This window comes from Dasypus novemcinctus, chromosome 3 (assembly GCF_030445035.2).
Source record: "Dasypus novemcinctus isolate mDasNov1 chromosome 3, mDasNov1.1.hap2, whole genome shotgun sequence".
In the NCBI taxonomy this organism is placed as follows: domain Eukaryota; kingdom Metazoa; phylum Chordata; class Mammalia; order Cingulata; family Dasypodidae; genus Dasypus; species Dasypus novemcinctus.
In genome coordinates, this window is record NC_080675.1 from 178,087,752 (window position 1) to 178,111,495 (window position 23,744).

The 23,744-nt window shown below is 40.5% G+C and overlaps 1 protein-coding gene across 1 annotated transcript in view; it reads right to left on the bottom strand.

The window, feature by feature from the left end:
• NIPA1 (NIPA magnesium transporter 1) overlaps positions 1–23,744 on the bottom strand; it is a 45,956-nt gene that overhangs the window by 8,722 nt on the left and 13,490 nt on the right. Inside the window, exons 2-4 of the mRNA XM_058294804.2 lie at positions 23,091–23,138; positions 22,052–22,142; positions 8,817–8,977 (exon numbers count right to left, since the gene is read on the bottom strand). Of these exons, the coding sequence (XP_058150787.1) occupies positions 8,817–8,977; positions 22,052–22,142; positions 23,091–23,138 (300 nt within the window). The remainder of the gene's footprint in view (positions 1–8,816; positions 8,978–22,051; positions 22,143–23,090; positions 23,139–23,744) is intronic.

The window sequence follows — 23,744 nt, forward strand, 5'->3', positions numbered from 1 at the left end:
ACCACAAAGAAAATACAAGAAAAATATATTCAGAAAGAAGGGACTCAAAACAGCACACTACAAATAATCAAATAAATATGAAAGGAAGCATTAACAGAAGGTTTGCAGGACAAAAGAGATATAATACTTAAAAACACCAAATAGCAAAATGTCAGAAGAAAGTTCTGAATTATCCGTAATGATTTTAAAGGTAAATGGATTAAACTTTCCAATCAAAAGGCAGAAATTGGCAGAACTGATTTTTTAAAAAAATGACCCGACTAGATGCTGTTTACAATAACCTCACCTTAAATTCAAAGTGAAAGAATGGGAAAAAATTTATCATGCAAGTAGTAACCAAAAGAGAGCTGGGGTGGCAATATTAACATTAGATAAAAAAGACTTCAAGTCCAAAACAGTTACAAGGGACAAAGACGGTCATTATATACTGATAAAGGGGTCAATTCAACAAGAAGACATAACAATTATAAATATATATGCACATAATGGCAGAGCTCCAAATTACATGAAACAAATATTGAATGATTTGCAGGGAGAGATAGAACATCTAGACAGAAGACCAATAAGAAAACAGGAGACTTGAATGACTAAACCAACTAAACCTAACAGACACATAAAACACTTCATCCAATAGTAGCAGAATATACATTCTTCTCTAGCACACATGGCTCACTCTCCAGGACAGGCCATACATAAGATTATAAAACAATCGGTTAATTCAGAAATAGTGAAATCATACCATGTATCTTCTCTGACCTCAGTGGAATGAAGGTAGAAATCAATAACAAATAGAGAAATGGGAAATACACAAATATGTAGAAATTAAACAACATACTGTTAAACACAATGGGTCAAAGAAGATCACAAGGGAAATCAGTAAATATCTTGTGGCAAATGAAAATGAAAACACAATATACTAAAACTTAAGGGATGCAACAAAGAAAGTACTGAAAGAGAAACATAGAGCTCTCAAAACTTACATTAAAAAAGAAGAGAGAACTCAAATCAGAGACCTAACCTCACAACTGAAGTATCTAGAAAAAGAAGAACAACCTAAACCCAAAATGAGCAGAAGGAAGGAAATAAAGATTAGAGCAGAGATAAGTGAAATAGCTAATGAAACAATAGAGGATCAACAAAACCAAAACTTAATTCTTTGTAAAGGTCTACAAAATTGACAAATCTTTAGTGGACCAACAAATGAGCAAACAAACAAAAAAGAGAGTGAGAGAGGACACAAATAACTAAAATCAGAATAAAAAGGGGGGAACATTAATACTGACCCTTCAGAAATAAAAGAATTTTAAGAGGATAATATGAACAACTAAACATCAACAAATAAGATAACCTAAATGAAAAGGACAAATTCCTAGAAGCCCACCAACTAACTACACTGACTAAAGGAGAAACAAAAGATCTCACCAGACCAATAACAAGTAAAGAGATTGAATCAGTCACCAAAAACCTCCAACAAGGAGAAGTCCAAGACTAGATGCTTCACAGGTGAATTTTACCAAACATTCTAAGAAGAATGAATGTGAATCCTGCTCAAACTCTTCCAAAAAATTGAAGAGGAAGGGACATCCCTAACTTATTCTATGAGACCAACATCAGCCTCACACCAAGGTCAGATAAAGATACAACAAGACATCAAAATTACAGACCAATACCCCTTATGAGTACAGATAAAAAACTCCTCAACAAAATACCAGCAAACCAAGCCTAACAGTACATTAAAAGAATTATACCACATGATCAAATGGGATTTTTCCTAAGTATGCCAGGGTGGTTCGACAATAAAATCAATTAATGTAACATACCATATTAATAGGACGAAGGAAAAAAACCACAGGATCATATCAATTGACTCAGAAAGGCTTGTACCAAAGTCCAACATCCCTTCTTGATAAAAACTTAAAAGCTAGGAATAAAAGGAAATTTCCTCAACAAGAAAAGGCATGTATGAAAAATCCACAGCTAACATTATACTCAATGGTAAATGAGTGAAAGTTTTCCAAGATCAGGAACAAGACAAGAACGCCCACTGTCACCACTGTTCTTTAATACTGTACTAGTGTTAAAGGGCAATGAGGCAAGGAAAAGAAAGAAAAGGCATCCAAAGTGGAAATGAAGAAGTAATGCTTTCTCTATATGCAGATGACATAAATGAAAAATCCACTTCAAGACTACTGGAGCTAATAAATGAATTCAGCAAAGTGACGGGACCTGAGAGCAACACTTAAATATCAGTAGTGTTTCCATACACTAATAGTGTGCAATATGAAAAGAAAATTTTTTTAAAAAATTCCTGTCACAAAAGAAACTAAAAGAATCAAATATCTAGAAATAAAGTTAACCAAGATTTAAAAGCTTATACACAGAAAATTACAAAATATTCCTTAAAAAAATCAAAGACCTAAAATAAATGGAAGGTTATTCCATGTTCATGGATTGGAGGACTAAATATTGTTCAGATGTCAATTCTACCCAAACTATTATATGGATTCAACACAATACCAATCGAAATTCCAATAGCCTTCTTGAAGAAATGAAAAAGCGTATCATCAAATATATATGGAATTGTAAAGAGCTCCAAATAGCCAAAATAGTCAAGAAAATGATGAACAAAATTGGAACACTCATACCTTCCTATTTTAAAACTTACTACAAAGCTATAGTGGTCAAATATAGTATTGACACAAGAGCAGACATATAGACCAATGGAATCAAATGGAGAGTTCAGAAATTGATCCTCACACCAAAAATTGATTTTTGACACGGTTGCCAAGTCCACTCAACTGGGAAATAATCTCTTCAACAAATGGTGCTGGAAAAAAAAACCTGTATATCCATATGCACAAGAATAAAGGTGGACCTGGATATCATACCATATACAGAAATCAACAAAAGGGAAGTAGATGTGGCTCAAACAATTGGGCTCCTGCCTACCATATAGGAGGTACCATCAGGGCCTCCTGATGAAGGCAAACTGGCCCAAGTGGCGAGCTGGCCCACGTGGAATGTCGGCCCACGCAGAATGCTGCCCCATGCAGGAGTGCTGCCCCGTGCAGGAGTGCCGGCCAATGCAGAGAGCTGACACTGCAAGATGATGCAACAAAAAGAGACACAGAGGAGAGACAATAAGAGACTTAGCAGACCAGGGAGCTGAGGTGGCACAAGAGAATAATCGCCTCTCTCCCACTCTGGAAGGTCCCAGGATTGGTTCCTGGAGCCACCTACTGAGAATACAAACAGACCCAGAAGAACGCAGAGCAAATGGACAGAGAGAGCCGACAATGGAGGGAGGGGGAGGAATAGATAAATAAATCTTAAAAAAAAAAACCAACCAACACAAAGATGGATCAAACATCTTTAAATATAAGAATGAAAATTATAAAATTTCTATAATAAAACATGCAGAAAGACCTTGTGTTAGGCAATAGTTTCTTAGACTTTACACCAAAAGCACTAGCAACAAAAGAATTAACAGATAAATGGGACCTCATCAAAATGAAACACTTTTGTGTACCAAAGGACTTCATCATGAAAATAAAAAGATAAACTGCAGAATAGAAGAAATTATTTATTTGGAAACCACATATCCAATAATGGTTTAATATCCAGAATATGTAAAGAAATCCTACAACTCACGAAAAAGATAAAAAGCCTTGAATAGATATTTTTTCCAAAGATACGGCAATGGCCAAAAAGCACATGAAAACATGTTCAACATCATTACCCACTAGGGAAATGCAAATAAAAATCACAAGATACCATTTTATACCTACTGGAATAGCTACTTTTAAATAAAAATGGAAAATTACAAGTACTAGAGAGAATGTGGAGAAATAGCAACACACATTCACTGTTGGTGGGAAAGTAAAAAGGAAGCAGCAGTGGAAGACAATTTGATGATTCCTCAAAAAGTTAAGTATAGAATTACTATATGATCTGGCAATCCCACTTCTAGGTATATACCCAGAAAAATTATAAGCAAGCACTCAAACAGATATTTGCACACCAGTGCTCAGAGGCATTATTCACAAAAAATGGAAGCAACCCAAGTGTCCATCAAATAATGAATGGATAAACAAAATGTGGTAAATACATGCAATGGAATATTATTCAGCCACAAAAATGCATGAAGTTCTGATACATGTGGCAGCATGGATGAACTCTGAAGACTTCATATTGAGTGAAATAATCCAGATACAAAAGAACAAATAGTGTATGATCTCACTGATTTGAAATAATTAGAATAAGAAAATTTTTAAGTCAGAAACCAGAATACAGTTTATCTGGTGCCAAGGTGGGGGTAGGGAATGGGAAGCTAATGTTTAATTAGAATTTCTGTTTGGCCTAATGGAAGAGTTTTTGGCAATGGATTGTGGTGATGATTGTACAACACTGGGAACGTAATTTACAGCACTGTATTATAAGTTTGAATGTAGTTAAAAGGGAAATTTTAACTTCTATATAACTAGAATAAAATTTTTAAAAAACACTATAGGACTGTAGAACACAAACAGTGAACCCTAATGTAAATGATGGACTATAGTTAATTGCATAATTATAATAATATTCTTTCATCAATTGTAACCAAGCTACCACACAAATTCAAAGTGTTCACAGGGGAAACAGCTTATATAAAGGGAACTCTAGTTTCTGCATACAATTTCTGTAAACCTACAATCTATCTGACTTAAAAAATTACTTAAAACACAGTTCCTAATAGTTTACAGGAAAATAAATAAATCCTCTATAAACTATTTCAAAGCAGAAGTCAACATAGATGCTTTGAGATTAAAAAAAAACTTTCTAAGTCATTCAAGAGATGGATTTGCTTACTGGGGAGTCAATTCAATCAACCTGGCTAGAATGTCTAGCACGGGCAGAGTGCTCCCAGCCAGGGTGGGGGGATCTTAGGGAACGGGTGGAAAAGCTACAGAGTATCTTGGTTGTTGCTGTAACTGGGGGCTGTGGAAGGTCCTAGGATGTGCGGACAGTCCACGCAAACAAAAATTATCCCCTTCTCTATCTTCTATCTGTCTTCTTGGATTTGTAAGTGAAAAATAGGCTCATGATAATCAGGCTATTGCCTAACTATTTTACGTAGGAAACAAAGTAAGTTTTGCAAGGATTTATATACCCTGAATTTTTCAGGAATGCCAGCAACTTCCCTGTACACCGAGGGACCACTGTTCTTAGATGAGAACGTCCCTGAGAGTTAGATATGCATTTCAGAGGATCACGCTGCTGATGGCAAGCCCCCACCCCCCACCCCCAAGAGTGTCTTCTGCGCCAACACCACAACCTCCAGGTCTGTCTGTATTTCCAGCAGCCAGAACCTCAGCAGCTCCACTCGTGAGGTGGGGTCTGTGGCTTCACCACAGCGTCCCGTGTATGTACCGAGCATTTACATAAATGCACATTTCATTATAAAGTACGGTCCTCCTATTTTTTCCTTCATATAACAGGTAGGGCATTACATTGGCTGCTTTGAAATTACGTGTACAAGGGAAGTTGTACTTTCCATGAATTTCACTCCCAGCCTGATAGGGTGGAAGCAGCCCTTGGCAAACTCAGTCCAGTGTGGACAAGCAAACCGCCAGGTGGCTGGGGAAGCTGCTCTCCAAAGGTGAGAAAAAGGATGTGGGCCACTCAGGTTGCTGGGGAGGAGGATGCGGTGGAAGACGCTCCTGGGAAACCGACATGGCAGGACAGCTGAGCGGTGCTGGGGCAGAAGACGGCATCAGAAGCAGCCAGAGTCAAATGAAGAGGCTCAGGAGCAAGGCAGATGGCTGGTGGGAGGGGAAGCAGCCGCCTGGACTCTCCTGGGAGGGGGTGGGAGGAGGCCTGGCCTCTCCTGGAGAGGGTGGGAGGCGGCCTGGGCTCTCTCTCCTGGAGTGGGTGGGAGGCAGCCTGGGCTCTCTCTCCAGGAGGGGACTTCCAAGGGCTTTGCAGCCGGCAAGGGTCACACTGCCAATAGGCAGCCCCAGGCTGGGGCAGGGGGTGGGTCCAATGAGACCACATCAGGAAGGTGGGCAGTGGGGACGGGAGCCAGACCAGCTGGAGGGGCATCACGGGAGCTGTGGTGGCTGCTGTGAGGACCCAAGAAAACCTTTTCACAATCAAACTTAATTTCTTATTTGTCACCTTTAGAAAATGCAACCAGATGTCCCTCGGCCCACCAGCGAACATTTCAGACATTTCCCCTACTCGCCTACCATCATTAAATTTTAATATCCCAGATGGACTCTACAGAGGTCTCTGTTTATGCACTGTATGAACGCTGTGCTGTAGACATTAAAATACTTTTTTTCACCCCAAGAACCAATTTCTGCTCTCCTGGATAGGGTGAGAGTGCTTACTTTATCTTCTCCACAGTGAACTTTCCTCCCAACCGTTCTTTCCTGTCCCCTCTTTGAATGTTAGGAATTGCCCACCAAGGGTTTGAGAAATACAAATAAATGTTGATTTTAAATTTCTTCCAGGACAATTACTTGACAAGAATTCACTCTGGTGCTTTGACTTTTAGAAAAATAAAAGGAAAAAATGGAAAACACCTTTAATCAAATCAATGAAATGTCAGAATACCATCCCCATCTTATATTCCACATAAGAAGAGCAAATGTTTTTCATGTCAAAAAAAAAAAAATCTTTTTGCTGTTAGCATATCTTCATAGCAACTTTTTTGGATTCAAATTAGATTTTTTTTTTGTACAAATAGTAAGTAAAGAACCTGAATTTATCAGCATTGTTCACATTTATCAAAAAGTGGAAATGACATGAAGCAAATCCCTCAGAACACTCCTTTCTAGTTCTCTGATCTTTTTTCATGTCTCTGTACTCTCTCATTTCTCACGGTTTGGGAATTATTTTGGCTTTTCTGGGAGGAAATGACTATCCCAAAGCTAAAGATGAAGTCTTGGCTAATGTCACCAGGAATCAGTTTTTCAAAGTTTACAGGCCCCTTCTGCTGTCGCTCGCTGCTCCTGGAAAGCTAGAGACCAGGGGCTGATTCGGTGTCACAGAGTCGTTGGTACTCAGATGCAGCTTGGGGGAGTTCTGCACTGGTGGCTGCTTAAAACTGGTGGTGAGCCACGTAGAGTGGTCTACTGGGAGGCATTTGGAAGACATTTAGAAGAAACCTACACTTGAAGGTGCAACTGCATGGACAGTATTGCTTTTTATTGCAATGAGCAAGAAGGGAGGCTGACCGTGCAAACAGACAATGAACCAGGAGGCTGTGGCCGTCCAGCGGCAAGCAGCCATGTCCACAGCGATCAGACACAATCTGGGTCTCAACTGACCCAAACAGGCAGGACTTAGCAATAACTGGTAGCTTCCCTAATTATTTTTTCTTTCCATATTTCTAATTTTTAAAAGATACTTCGATTACATAAATGTTACAGAGAATATAGAGGGAGCTTCCCTAACTTTTGCCCCTGATTCCAGGAAAAGCCAAGCATGTGCCCGTACCCAGTCACACAGGATGGCCTGTTCTAGTGACCCCACCTCCAGCTTTGCCACACAGTCTCCAAACGAGCTGGACCTGCAGTTTTCCACCCTGGCCGCTCTACAGCTTCCCTCTCTGCTGCCATTCAGTCTCTGCCAACACAGGTGAGAGCAGCCACCTCCCTTGCCAGAGTAAGCACTAAGGAAATCACCTCTGCTTGTTCTTACTTGGGTCTTCTTCGCTTCTTTCCTTAGTAGTAAGAAAGAAGTTATGTGTCAAAAATAAGGAAAGTTCTATGAGGAATGTAAAGATAATTGAAACGCAGGCTCTGCTCAAGAGCTTCGCGGCAAGGCGCGTGGATGAAGTAGCTGTTATGTAAGAGGCGCCGTGAGGAGAACGCGGGGACGCAATGGAGGCCTGGGGAGCCCGGCTCAGCCTGGGGAGCGGGTGGGAGATGCCACTCCTCGGGCAGCAGGGCTGCCTGGAAAGCCGAGCGTGGCCACAGCCAGCCTGATGCCCGGGGGTGGATGCGGGTAGGAGGGCGGGCGACAGGGACGGGAGCCGTGCGAGCCGTGCCTGGCGGCCGTGCCCACAAAGCCAGGCCTGCCATGCACGCGGCTGGCGAGGGCAGCGGCGCCGACTGGGGGTGGGCTGGACGGTGGGACAGCTACACGTCCTGCGGCCACACCAGGGTCCGCGTGACGGGTCTGTGCCACCCCACGCGCAGAGCGGAGTCGAGGAGGCCTGTGGGAAAGCGAGCGCCGGGGAGGCGCTGACGTGGACGACGCGCTCCGGCGTCGCGCGCACCACGCAGAGGCCACGCCTGCGGCCGGAGGGCCCAGACCCGGATGGCAGCGGGCGCCGGAGGAACAGTCTGAGAGAGCGGAGGGGCCGGAAGGCCCCCGGGACGGAGATGAAGGGGCTGCGGGGAGAGCGGATGGCGGGGGCGGAGGCCAGGCCTTACTCAGTGGAAGCGGAGCTGCGGGAGGCTCCCGGGAGAGCCCTGCGGGGAGGACGCTGCGTTCCAGGCTCGGGTGAGAGGCAAGCCCCCGGAGGCGCTCAGCCGCGTCAAAAACAAACAGGGGCCCAGCCGGGCTTGCCGTCTCACCAGAGAGAGGCAGCCACCCCAGGGCAGCTACTCCTCACCACTCTGAGTTGGGGGTGCAGAGCACGGGAAGCCCGCAGTCTGGGGGGGCAGAGCTGATGGACAGACAGGGGCACAAGATGAGCAGGTGGACACCCCGGGAAACTAGACCTGAAGGGTGTACCGGATGCCTCGCGTGTTACGCGCCACCAAAAGGCCAAGACCCCCCGCCTTTCTTGGTGAGCGCCCCTCCAGGTCGCCCGAAAGGATTACCTGGATTGGTCAGCTTCTCCTCCAGCTCGGCCTGAGTCGTCACGCTCTCGGATTTCGGGGAGTGGATGATTAGCACGACCGAGCCCGCGCAGCTTAGCAGACACCCCAACTTGCCCAAGATGTTGAGCTTCTCCTTCAGAAGGTAAGAAGCCAAAATGGACCTTTGATGATAAAAAGAAATGGTCAAAGTTGACATCAAACAATTTTGGCCTGTTTCTACTTAGTGCAAATATTTTACACAGAAAAGTCACTTTTGTTTTATGGCCATAGTTTAATTATTTTTAATTTGGTTTTTAGAATAGAAAAGATAGTGGTTTTTTAAATTGTAGCTGTCATTTCAACGCAAATAGGTTTTTCGTACCAATTCCATGCTAGGCAGTACCTGGTTAATGACACTCAACTCACGCCACTGTACTTTTACTTTAGTAGTTAGGAAATACACCAGAGTAGGAAAAGAAGTTTTGATTGACCAAACATAAAAGTATTACTTATTTATAAAAGCAGAACATTTTTAAAATTATGGTAAGTGGGAAAGTAGGAAAGAAACTTGTTCATATAATTACAAGTAACTCATGATCACAACAGTTAAAAATGCACAAAAAAAGAAAAATGCTAATAATCATACTATGGTAGAAGGAGTATGGGTGATTACGTTTCTCTTATGCTCAAAACTTTAAAAATATGCTCGCAGTATGCTTTTCCCTTTTTAAACCTTTTTTTGCCTTTTTTAAAAAAATGAGAGTAGTTGTAGATTTACAGAAAAATCAGGCAAAAAACAGAGCCATATAGCCCCCTATTATTAACACCTTGCAATAGTGTAGTACATTTATTACAAGTGATAAAAGAATATTACTATAAATGTGCTATTAACTACAGCTGTGGTTTACACTAGGGTTCCCCATCTGTGTACAGACTGTGTACAGTCCTATGGATTTTTAAAAAATTTTTATCCTAGTAACATGTACAACCTAAAATTTCCCATTTTAACCACATTTGAATAATTCGTTGCTGTTAATTACATACATAATGTTGTGCTACAATCACCACCTTCTATTACCAAACTTTTCCATCCCATATAGAAACTCTGTACAATTTAAGGATTAATTCCCCATCTCCTATCTCTATGCTGGCCTCTGGTAACCTATGGTAGTTTCTGACTATGAATTAGGAATAATAATTCTAATTATTTCTTATCAGTGCAATCATACAATATCTGTCCTTATTTCACTCAACATGATGTCTTCAAGGTTCGTTCATGTTGTCACATGTATCAGGACTTCAGTTCTTTTTACAGCTGAATAATATTCCATTGTATGTAGAGACCAAATTTTCTTTATCCATTTATTGGTTATGGATACTTAGGTTGCTTCCGTCTTATGGCAAACATGAATAATGCCTCTATGAGCACCAATATGCCAATATCTGTTTGAGTCCCTGCTTTCAATTCTTTGGGCATGTACCTAGAAGCCGGTTTGCAAAGATCACATGGTAATTCTATACTTAATTTTCTCAAGAACTGCCAAACTGTCTTCCATAGCAGTTGTACCATTTTACTTTCCTGCCAATAGTGAGCAAGTGTTCCTATTTTTCCATATCCCCTCCAACATGGTAATTGTATATCTTCTTTGGAGAAATGTCTATTCAAGTGTTTTGCCCATTTTTTAACTGGGTTGTTTAACTTTTTATTGTTGAGTTGCAGGATTTATTTATATATTCTGGATATTAAACCCTTATCAGATAAGTGGCTTCCAAATATTTTCTCCCATTCTGTAGGCTGTCTTTTACTTTCATGATAAAGTCCTTTGATGCTCAAAGTGTTTACTTTTGAGGAAATCCAATTTAATCTATTGTTTTTTGCACTTTGGGTATGAAGTCTAAGAAACTATTGCCTAGCACAAAGTACTGAAGATGTTTCCAACCACATATTTTCTCCTAGGAGTATTGTAGTTCTGGTCACATTACTTTTTAAATGCAAAACACAAAATGTGTTTTTTATAAACCATATGTCTTATGATTTATGCCTTCTCTTATTTCTCTTATTTAGCATTAGTTAATAAACTCTGTAACAACATTGTGAACTCTGAAATCTGGTTTGGAGAACCTGTGCTCTTACTAAGATACTGGCCTGGTCATCCTCACTTTTCTGGGGTTTGGGGTGGAGACCCTCAGAGAACATGAGCACTGAGCAAAGAGGACAACCAGACTCAGGGATTTACTGGATTATTTCCTTTAATCCTCAAGTCTCAGATAAGAAAGGAGCCTCAGGAAGGATCAGCACCAAACCTAACACCACAAAGTTAACAGGGAAACTTGGTGAAGACACGCCAAAGCTGCTATCTTTCCATTGCACTATTTGGCATCCCCAGTTCCAGACAGCCTGTCCTCAAGGAACCCCCAGCAGTGCAGCTGGGGAAATGAGCCCCATATTGAAACAACTAACCAACGATACAATAATCCGCAACTGGATATTTAATTGAGGAGCTCTGATGAGCTCCATGAAGCTGCCCAGAAAAGAGAAAACCACAGAGAAGAAGGGGGCTTACAGAGCAAGATGTGGGCCTGGAATCTCCCTGACTTCTGAAATGGTCAGTTCTGGTTCATAAGACCTCCATCTGACTGGATGAGGAGACTCCCCACATTGCAAAGGACAGTCTCCTTTGGTGAGTGTAGATACAATCAACTGTAGATGCAGTCAAATGATTACAGATAAAAATTCATCTATGAAATGTCATCACAGGAACAATCAGATCAGCACTTGCTTATCAAACAACTTGACACCATAACCTAGCAAGATGACACATGAACCTAATCATCACACATTTTTACGACAATGCAGTTCATACACTATGTCATTCTCCCATTAAGATTATGTTCAGTGGTTTTTAATATATTCGGAGTTGTTCATCCATTACCACAATCAATTCTAGAACATTTGCATTATGCCAAATAATAACTCTTTAGTATCCCTTAGCCATCACCAATCAATATTCCCATCCCCAGGCAACTACTAAACTACTTTCTGTCCCTAAAGATTTGCTTATTCTGGAGATTTCATAAAAATGGAATCATACAATATGCAGTCCTTAGTGACAGGTATCTTTCACTTAGAATAATGTTTTCAAGATTTATCCATGCTGTAGCATATATGAGGGGTTCATTTCTTTTTATTGCCAAATAATATTCCATTGTATAGATACACATTTATCTGTTCATATGTGGATGGACATTTGGATTGTTTCCACTTTTTAGTGACTATAAATAAAGCCATTAGAATATTCGTGTACAAGTTTTTGCATAGACACAGTTTTCATTTCTCTTGTATATATACCTAGTGTGACAGTTTGAATTTGGTGAATCCAAATTTTAAAAAAAGATGTCTTTGAACTAATCCATTCCTGTGGGTGTGAGAAACTTTGCATTAGATTTGATTAAAGGACCCTGATTAGATCCCTTGATTGGACTATGTCAGTGAGGCCTGACTCAGGTTGAGTCTCCACCTTCTTACTGGAGACTTACATAAACGAGGATAAAGAAAGAAAGAAGACACAAATAAGGGAGCTCTGCCATTCTGACCCAGCCGTGTGAGAGAGAGGACTCTAGGGTCACTAGTTGCCAAAGCTGAGGCACGAAGCTCCCAAGAGGGTGGGCCCACGGGGCATCTCGAAGCTGAACAAATGAGCCATAGGCCTGGCAGCCCACAGCTAGGCTCGGGGAGAAAGCAGGGCAAGGGGCTGAGAGAGGAGGCCAAGAGAGACAGCCCTGTGCCTGACCACCCACAGCGGAGCTCCTGGAGATGGTGAGCCTTGAGGGGGAGGCAGTGACCTTGGCAGAGATCAGCTGCCACCTTGCCTCACCACATGGCAGAATGCCAGATCACCAGTAGCTGACTCTGGTGAGAAAACATCTCTGATAGTCCCTTGATTTTGGACATTTTCACGGACTTGGAAGAGTACGCTTTTACCCCAAATAAAACTCCCATTATGAAAGCCAACTCATTTCTGGGACTTTGCATTGGCAGCCCTTTGGCATGAGACACCTAGGAGTAGAATTGTTAAATCATAAGGTTTATGTTTAATCATCTGAGGATTTGAGGATCTGCTAGACTGTTTTTCCTAAGTAGCTGTACCATTTTACATTCCCACAAGCAGTGTAGGAGGGTTCTAACAAGTCCTTGTCAACACTTGTTATTGTCCTTCAGTTTGATTATAGCCATCCTAGTGGGCCTGAAGTGGCATCTCACTGTGGTTTTAATTGGTATTTCCCTGATGGCTAATGATGTCGCACATCATTTCATGTTTATTGGCCAGTTGTATATCTTCTTTAGAGAACTGCCTACTCAGATCCTTTTCCTATTTTTTAATTTGGTTATCATTCTATATTATTGAGATACAGTCTTTATATATTCTGGATACTAGACCTATATAGATCAGATATATGATTTGAATGTTTTACTCCCTTTCTGAGTTATCTTTTCACTTTCTTGATCGTGTCCTTTGAAACAAAAAAGGTTACTTTTATGTTGTCTAATTTAACTACTTTTTTTTTCTGTTGCTTGTGCTTTTGGTGTCATATATAAGGATCTGTTGAATAATCCAAGGTCACCAAGAATCTACCTATGTTTTCCTCTAAGAGTTTTATAGTTTTAGCTCTTACATTTAAATTTTGATTCATTTAGATTTCATTTATGTATATAGTTACTTTTTGTATACAGCGTAAGGCAGGGGTTTAACATTCTTTTGCAAGTGGATGTCCAGTTGTCTTGACACCATTTGCCAAAAAACTGTTTTTCCTGATTAATTGACTTGACACCCTTGGTGAAAATCAAGTGACCATAAATGTGAGGATTTGTTTCTGGAATTCCAATTCTATTCCATTAAGCTATGTGACTATTAATGCCAGTACTGCACTATTTTGATTATTGAACTTTTTTTAAGATTTTTTTTTTAAATTTCTCTCCCCTTCTCCCCGCTCCCCCCCCCCAATTGTCTGCTCTCTGTGTCCATTCGCTGTGTGTTCCTTTGTGTCCACTTCTATTCTTGTCAGCGGCCCGGGAATCTGTGTCTCCTTTTGTTGCATCATCTTGCTGCATCAGCTCTCCATGTATGCGATGCCACTCCTGGGCAGGCTAGACTTTCTCTCACACTGGACGGCTCTCTTTACAGGGCACACTCCTTGCGTGTAGGGCTCCCCTACTCTGGGGACACCCCTGCGTGGCACGGCACTCCTTGCGAGCATCAGCACTGCACGTGGGCCAGCTCCACACGGGTCAAGGAGGTCCTGGGTTTGAACTGAGGACTTCCCATGTGGTAGGCGGATGCTCTATCTGTTGAGCCAAGTCCACTTCCCTGATTACTGAACTTTTGTAGTAAGTTTCTAAATCTGAAAGTATGTGACCTCCAACTCTGTTCTTTTTTAAATTGATGTGCCTATTCAAGATCCCCTGTATTTATGTATGAATTTTAGAATCAGCCATCAATTTCTTTTTTAAAAAATACAGCTGAAATTCTAACAGAATTTCCAAAATCTATAAATCAATTTGGGGAGCTCTGCCATGGTAACTATATTAATTCTTCCTATCCATGCATATGGGACATCTTTGCATTTATTTACACTTCTTTCATCAAAGTTTTATAGTTTTCCGAGTATAAGTTTGGCACTCAAATTGTTAAGTTTATTCCTATTTTATTCCTTTTGGCACTATTATAAATAAAATTGTTTTCTTAAGTTTATTTTTGGTTTGCCGATAGCTGCTCTAGAAATAAAACTGATTTTCATATACTGATCTTGTATCTAGCAACCGTGCTAAACTCATTTATTAGTTCTAACAGCTTTTTCATTGGTTAACTAGGATTTTCTAGATCATGTCATCAAAAGATAGAGATCATTTGATTTCTTCCTTTCCAATCTGGATACCTTTTATTTCCTCTTCTTGCTTAATTGTCCTGTCTAGAATCCCTAGTACAATGCTGATAGAAATAGTGGTAAAAGAGGACAACTTGTCTTGATCTTGATCTTTTAGAGAAAGCATTCAGTCTTTCACTAAAAGTTAGCTGGAGGCTTATCACTGAGGCACTATGTCAGTTCAAAAGGTTACCTTCTATTTCTAGTGTCAAAGTACTTTTATCATGAAGGGCTGTTGAATTTTATCCAATGCTTTTTCTGCATCTGTTGAGATGATAATATGGTTTTTATCCCTTCTCGAAGTGTTGTATTATATAACTTTGATTTGGGATGCTAAATCAACCTTGCATCCCTGGGATAAATCCCACTTGGTTAGGGTGTATAATCCTGGATATTGCTGGATTCGATTTTGAGGATTTTTTGTCTGGATGAATAAGGGAATTTGTCTTTCAGTTTTCTTGTTTTGGTATCAGGGTAATACTAACTCAGTAGAATGATTTGGGAAGTGTTCCCACCTCTTTTATTTTTTGGGAGAGTTTGTGAAGAATTTGTGTTAATTCTTCTTGAGATTTATGGCTAAATCCACCAGTAAAACCATCTGTGTGACTGGGCTTTGTTTTGTTTGAAGTTTTATTATTACTAATTTTCTCTCTTTAATTATTATAGATCTATTCAAATTTTCTATGTATTGAGTTATTTTCCAGTAATTTGTCCATTTTATCCAAGTTATCTAATTTGTTGGCATACAGTTATTCATGCACAGCAAAAATACATAGTTGTTTTATTTCTGTGGGGTTCCTAGTAATGCTCCCTCTTTCATGCCTGATGATAGTAGTTTGAATCTTCTCTTTTTTGCTTGGTCATTTGAGCTAAAGGTTTGTCAAATCTGTTGACCTTTTCAAAAAAGAACTTTTGGTTTTGCTGATTATAGTGGGTTATGTACCCCAGGAAAAATTATGTCCTTAATCTTAATCCATTCCTGTATGAACCCACTGTAAACAGGACCTTTTGGAAGATTTTATTTTTAGTTATGGTGTGACCCAAGTGAATGAGGCTGGGCCTTAATCCTATTAGTGGAGGCTTTATGAAAAGAAAGCTGTGGTGGGGGGTGGGGAGTGGGTTATATGGGAACCTCTTATGTTTCTTGTTTTTTTATGTTTTTTAATGTAACATTCCTTGTGATCTATTAAATTTAATTTTAAAAAGTTAAAAAAAAAAGAAAAAGCCACTCAGAGGAGAAGCTGGAAGTCAATGGAAGCTGGAAGAGAAAGAGGAAGACAGCACTATGTGAAAGGAAAGCCAAGGGACCCAAAAACTGCTAGCCAGCTAGAAGACTAGTGACCCTGTGAGGAAACAACCCTTCTAGCCTCTGAAATCATAAGCCAATAAATTGCTGTTGTTAAACCAACCTATTGTATGGTATTTGCCTTAAGAACCTGAAAACTAAGACACTGATTTTTTTCTATTTTTCTATTCATTATTTCATTAATTTCTGCTCTAAATCTTATTATTTCCTTTTTTTACTTGCTTTGGATTTAGTTTGCTCTTCTTTCTCCAGTGTATTATGGTAAAAGTTTAGGCTGTTGATTGATATCATTCCTTTTTTTAAATGTAGGCATTACAGTTATAAATTATCCTGAGGACTATTTTAGCTGCCTCCCCAAAGGTTTGGTAAGTTGTGTCATCATCTTTATTCACTCAAAGTATTTTCTAATGTCTTATGATTTCTTCTTTGACCTTATTTTAGCTTCCCAAGCTACTCAAACAAATGCTATGAAATGGGTAGGGTTAAACAATGGGAATGTATTAGCTGATGGTTTTGAGACTGGGAAAATGTCCAAATCAAGGCATCATCAAGGCAATTCCCTCTCCCCAAGAACTGTGCAGTTCTGGGGCTGGATGCCGGTAATCCTCTGTCTTGGCTTCTCTGTCATATGGCAATGCACATGGCGGTCTCTCCTGGCCTCTCTATTCTCTTTTTGGCTCCATTGAATTTCAGCTGCTGCCTGCTTCCTGTGGTTTTCTCTAAGTCTAAATTTCATTCTGCCTTTAAAGGACTCCAGTAATGGGATTAAGACCCATCTCCTTGAGCTGGGCCACAACCTTAACTGAAGTAACCTCATCAAAAGGTCCTTCTTAAAATGGGTTCACACACACAGGAATGGACTAAGTTTAAGAACATGTTTTTCTGGGGTACATACAGCTCACAACCACCAAAGACCCACTGGTTATTTAGTAGTGAATTAATTTCTCCATATTTATGCATTTCCAAATTTCTTTCTATTATCACATTCCAATCTCACTGTGTCTTAACTGGAAAACATACTTTGTGTGCTTTCAATTTTTTTTTTTCAATTTATGGCCTAATATATGGTTTATCCTCAAACGTATCATGAGCATTTGAGGAGAATGTGTATTCTACTGTTGTTGGGTATTCTACAGATGTCTGTTCTGTCAAACTGGTTTACAGCATTGTTCAAGTCACTTATTTTCATATTGATCTGCTGCCTTGCTGGTGTATCCAGTATTGAAAGAGAAGTATTGAAGTCTCTGGCTACTATTGTTTAAATGTCTGTTTTTCTCTTTATTCTGAAGCTTATTTTTTTTTATTCTCCCCGCCCCCGCTTGCTGTCTGCTCTCTGGGTCTGTTAGCTGTGCATTCTTCTGTGTCTGTATTTATTTATTTCCCTCCCCCTCTGTGGCTTGCTTGCTGTCTGCTCTCTGTGTCCAGTCACTGCACACTTCTGTGTTCTTGTCTCCAATTTTGTTGTGTTACCTTGCTGAGTCGGCTTTCCATGGTGCTTGTGGGCTGGTGGCTCTCTGTAGCATGCCGGCAAGCCTGCCTTCACAAGGATGCGCTGGGAAGTGAACCCAGGGCCTCCCATATGGTAGATGGGAGCCCAACTGGTTAGCCACAGCTGCTTCCCTGAAGCCTATTTTTAAGAGCATATTTGTTTATAATTGTAATGTGTTCATGATGATTGATCCTTTTGTCGTTATAAAATGCCCCTCTTTTTCTCTAACATTTTTGTTTTAAAGTCTATTTTATATTATAATATACTGCAGCTTTTTATGATTGCTGCTTGCATGACTTTTTTCCATCCTTTTACTTTAAACCTCTTTTTATCTTTGAATTTAAAGTGTGTCTCCTGTAGACACCCTGTATTTGAATCTTTTCTTTTCTAGTCTGACAATCTATGCTTTTTGATTGAATTGTTTAACCCATTGATATTAGTGTCTTTATTGATATATTTGGATTTATGTCTGCCATTTTACTTTTTATTTTCTGTCTTATGTCTTTTTCCCTCCCACTATTCTTCCCCATTTGATGCTTTCTCTTGCAATAAATGAATATTCTCAAGCATAACATTTTAATTCCTTTAATGATTTTTTTCACTATCCCTTTTCTGAGTTATTTTCCTCTTGGTTACTCTAGTACTGACCATATATATCTTAACCTACCAGAATCTGTTTCAGGTTTATAGTAACTTAATTCCAGTGAGATTTAGAAATGCACTCCTTCTTACCCATTTTATGCTATTATGTTACATGTATTTCAGCTATCTAGGTTACAAATCCAAAAATATATTGTTGTTATTATTTCAGATGAGCGAAGAGCAATTAGGAACAAATAGATATTTATATAGTTATATTTGACTTCTTATTTACCACTCTTTTTAACATTCTTATTACCATTCAGGTATTTTACAGATACACAGGTATTTATTATATCTGGGTGCTTATGTCCATTTTACTGATAGTGAGGCTTAACATTAGTGTAATGAAAATTTTGTTTTTGTTTTTTTTTGAGGTACCAGGGCTGGGAACTGAACCCAGGACCTCATATGTGGAAAGCTGGTGCTCAACCACTGGCCACATCAGCTTTCTTGAGTTCGTTTTTTTTCCCTTTGTTTGCTTGTTTTTTTAGAAGGCACTGAGAACTGAACCCAGGATCGAACATGTGGGAAGCAGGTGCTAAACCACCTGAGCCACATCCGTTCCCCTGAATGTATTTTTCTGTATAAATTTTCTTTGTCATTTTATCTATTGGGATTTTCATATTATTTCCAAACAATTGGAAGGACATCTATATATCGTAAAGCTTTAATCATTATCACATTTGCTGGAAACATTCCTCCCATTCTACTTATCATTTTGCTTTTTATTGTACAAAATTTCTTTTGTAATATCTATTGCTTCAAACTTTAGAAGCTTATCCTTTTAAGATCTCGTAAAGATCCTATGTTTTTCAAGTTGTAAAAATAAAAAGATTTTTCTTAGACACAGGCTATAAACTCTGGAAACATAGCTAGGTTTTTTTTCCCTTCATTTTTACAGATTGAATCCCCTACATTACTTACCCTGGGCCGTGCCAGAATTGAAGGTTTGTTCAGTGAAAATCAGACACACATCATCTGCAGCAATGTGCCACACAGATGCTTGGGCAGGGATTGACAGAGATGCTGGTTAATGAACCAGCTTTACTGCAACTGTACAGAGCACAAGGAACTCTGTCCTGCCAACCAGGGATAACACACTTAAAACATACCGGTAATTCAATCACACAAATCAGACACTGAATGTAACACCAATAAACCATTTAATGTTGTATTTGTCTATGTTTCTATACTTGATGACCAACCTGCATATAATTCTTATTCACTAAGATCATATTTTTATGGTGTTATGATTAGAATTTAAACTAATGTTCCCCCAAATAGCTTACCAGTTTTTCTAACACTTTTTCATGTCTCTAAAATACTTCTTTAGAGACATGACAACTAAAGGCAGCTCCTGATCCTAGACTGGACCTTCACCTAAAAGGAAAAATAATGGAATAAAGGATAGCAGTATCAAATAATAGTATGAATGGGTCAATGGACAAAATTGGAATATGGAAGGTAGGTTAGATACATATATCGTAATATTAAATTCACCAAAACCAGTAATTGTACTATGGTTATTAAAAGGATATCTAGGAAGCAGATGTGGCTCAAGCGGTAGAGCTCCTGCCCACCCACATGGGAGGTCCCTGGTTCAGTTCCTGGTGCCTCCTAAAGAAGACAGCGAGCTGGTGTGATGGGCAGGTGCAGCAAGCTGATGCAACAAGAGACACAAGAAGAAAAACAATGAGAGACACAAAAAGCAAGGAGCAGAGGTTCTCAGTGCCTCATAAAGTGGACAAGCAAGACATCAAGCTGGCATGATGGGCAGGCACAGCAAGCTGACACAACAAGATGATGCAATAAGAGACACAAGGAGAAAATGAGACACAACAAACAGGGAGCAGAGGTGGCTCAAGTGATTAGGTGCCTCCCTCCCACATGGGAGGTCCTGGGTTTGGTTCTTGAGGCCTCCTAAAAAAGACAGGCAGACACAGAGCACAAAATGAACATACACAGCAAAGAGCAAGCATAAAACAATGAGCAGGGGGTAATAAATCTTTAAAAAAAAGGGAATATCTTTATTCTTAGGATTTACACTTTGAGATGTTCAGGGGTAAAGGGCCAAGATGTATATAACTTACTCTCAAATGGATCAGGAAAAAAAGCCAGAAAACAAAAAAATTCATATAGAATAGTGGATCTCAATGGGGGTGATCCTGGCTCCCAGGGGACATGTGGCACTGTCTAGAGACATTTGAGGGTCAGAGGATGCTACTGGTATCTGATGGGGGGGAAGGGCAGGGATGTTGCTAAACATCCTTCGATGTACACAGCAATCCCCAACAAGAGAAACATCTAGACCCAAACGTTAATCCTGCTGAGGTACAGAAATCATTCTTTTCTTTCTGCTTCTTTGTAATTCTAGTCACATCATTCCATTATCCAGAATGGAACTTCTTTTAAAATATGTTTGTGCATGTGTACATAAATATGTTTTGATACCTTTGGTTACTTTTTCCAACTATATTTCAGTTTCCTTTTTAAAAGTTTGTATTGGGATTCTGAGTTCTTTGCATCCATCATGCTACCTCCATACGTTTGTTGGGGAAGCATCTCCTAAAGATGTAGAGCAGTGAGAATTTCCAGTGCGGTGGCTCAGTTATCCAAGTCAATGCACATGGTTCTCTGACGTTAACCAGGCAACACATTTTAATATGTGCACATTAAACATGTGGGCAGCGACCCAGGGTTGAGTTGTCTGTCTGCCTGATTATCTTTCCAGGGAAAGGACTGGGGAGGGAGGCTGGGCTCTCCCAGCATGGGCGCCACTCATGCAACCCTGGCTCTGCAGGAAGGGACATCACAAAAAGAAGCCAAGCTCCGTGTGACATCAGGCTACGTGTGGATAAAAGCAAGGAGAACGATGCTCTAGAAACCTCATTCCAAAGGTTCACACGTGAAAAACATATGTGTGATTTTTAGGCCACAGAATTTTAGAGCCTACAAACTTCAAGACGTCAAAGTAACCACATCCATCACAGACACACGTCTCTTCAGGAGCTGGGGTCTGCCTGGAATACAAGAGGAAAACAACATCTCGAAGAGTTAGAAACTTGGGCTGTATCTCTCTTCCATCCTCTTTCTGTTTACTAATGATTTCTTCAAAGGTAAAACAGAACATAAATAGGTGCTTGAGAGAATGTGTGTTATGGTCTCATAAAATCATTGTTATAGGTGAGCCAGGTGTAACGAAGAGAAAGACTCCACTTCTGATACTTGACAGCTGACAGCCATCAAATGCCCACCCCTCTCCTTTCCTCTTTGTCCACATCTGGGCAAACTGCTAAGAAAGCTGCCTCTGGTGGACCCCCATCCCCGGCACACACCCAACCAACTCCACCGCCTCACCACGATAAAAACCCAATCTCCCCCTCATGCTCCTCTCACTTGGTGGGAGACCACTGCTGTCTCCAATGTGAGCAATAACCCCCCTCCATGTCCACAGACACCCGTGTCATTCCTTTTTGGGGGTGAGGGGCTGCCCAGTGTCCAGAAGGGGCTGCTAGGTGCCCACGTAAAATACCGACTGGCCAGTTTTGCTTCAAGATTTTTCAGAATAATTTGTAGAGGCATCGGGAAGACTCTGTAGTCTCCAGGAAGTCATCCAGGCCAAGACCAGAAGAGGGACAGCTTTGGACTCCTCCCTATCCATGAGTAACTTACTGTTTGGAATATACTAAAGCAAAGTTCTAGAGAAGGGTTAACCATATGCAATATGTGAAGGAATCAAAATCAAATTACCATCTAGCTTGGAAAAATGGAAAACCTAACCTTGTTACAATTTTACTCACTATTTTAACAGAAACTTTTAACATGAACTTTTAAAAAAATATATATCTAAACTATGCATTAAATGCCAAAACACAAACACAAGATTCCAGCTCTCACCCAAATGGCACTCCGAGGGCACCCAGGGGTGTCACCAGGACTGTGGGGACTGCTGTGTAAGCCAGGAAATTTCCAATCTGACCGACGGCCACTGTCAAGAGAACACAAGAGCATCACTTGCCATCATCAAGCTCTTAACGCTGATCACCGAGCTGAAACGTACAAGGCTCTGTTTTGAAAAAGCTACTTGTTTCATTTTTATTATCCATGAGGAAGCAAATCTGGGGTGTCACTCACAGGTCTAATGGCTAAGATGGCAGAGGACAGCAGGCCGGCAACTTCGTGTGTCAAACTGGTAGTGTAAGTCATTTTTAGCCATCTGTGGGACTCGCACTCTAGCCAACAGCATACAACTCGGGAGTGTATTTCCATTCTCCCCTAGCACAGCCTCAGTTTTAAGGGGAGTCACGCACAGCTTCCTGCACACCTTCTCAAAGAGCTCTGCACCTTCAAGCGGCCTGGGTCCTACATGGTGTGAGCACTGGGGCCACCAAAGGAAACCGCTGCCCCCACAGTGCCGCACCCGGGACTTCCCGGAGAGTAGCACTTGAAGATGAGAATACGGATCCCACGTTTACGAGGTAGTTTACTTAATAATTTCTAATTCATTTTTCCTTTACATGTTTATATTTCTAATAGTTTATTATTTATTATTGCATTATAACACATGAACTGTGATCTGGTATTAAAGTCGAGTCAAGAAACTTTCCTTTGTAAAACCAATTGTGCTGAACAAAAGCAGACAGTGCAACAAACAGCACAGCTAGTGACGAGCAGGCAGGAGCTGTCTCAAAATTTCTGGTCCAGCACAGTTTGATGTCCTGCATCCTCTCCATCCCTCTCCCTCCACCAGGGTGTGGGAGACGGGGAGGGGCTTGGAATGGCCTTCAGACCCTGAGAAGATGCAGAATTATACCACTTTCCAAAGAACAAAACCAAGCTCAATCCCACCCGCCTCCACCCCCTGAGGAGGTGGAATGACTGATCTGAGGAAAGAAGAAAAAAGAAAAAAAAACCTCTTCACCCACAGGGTACTTACTTGCAATGGTGCCAGCCCACCACACGATGTCCGTTAAATAGGAAGTACCTATAAAAGAGTGAGATAAAAATGGATATGTTAGGAGAGTACAAAGATGTTTACAAACTTCAAACTGTTTGGAATTGTACTCCCTGCCCCCCAAAAAAGACACGTTCAGATCTTAATATGCGTTTTTTGGGAGGTGTGAACTCATTTGAAAATAGGACATTTGAAGACATTATTGTTAAAGGGTGGACTCATTTGTGAACAGGATCTTCAACGACTGCAGAGGAGGGCGAACGGAATCAGGTGGCCTTAATCCGTGTGACCACAGTCCTTATAAGCAGAGGAAATGTGGACACAGTCAGAAGGAACCACAAGAGGAAACCAAGGAAACAGGTCACCATGTGACAGTGACGGTGCTGCAAGCCCAGGAGTCCCCAGGCAGCACCAGAAAGCCACAGTTGTTGGCCTGTGACTTTGGACTTCTGGCCTCCAAATATATGAGATGATAAATTCCTGTTCGTAAGCCAGCCCATTGTGTGGCATTTGTCATAACAGCCCTGGCAAACTAAAACAAAACTTAAAAGAGGAATTTTTACATGAAAACTAAAATTGAAAGGAATAATGAATGTCACATTGTTGATTCACCCTATAAAGGTATATTTAAATTAG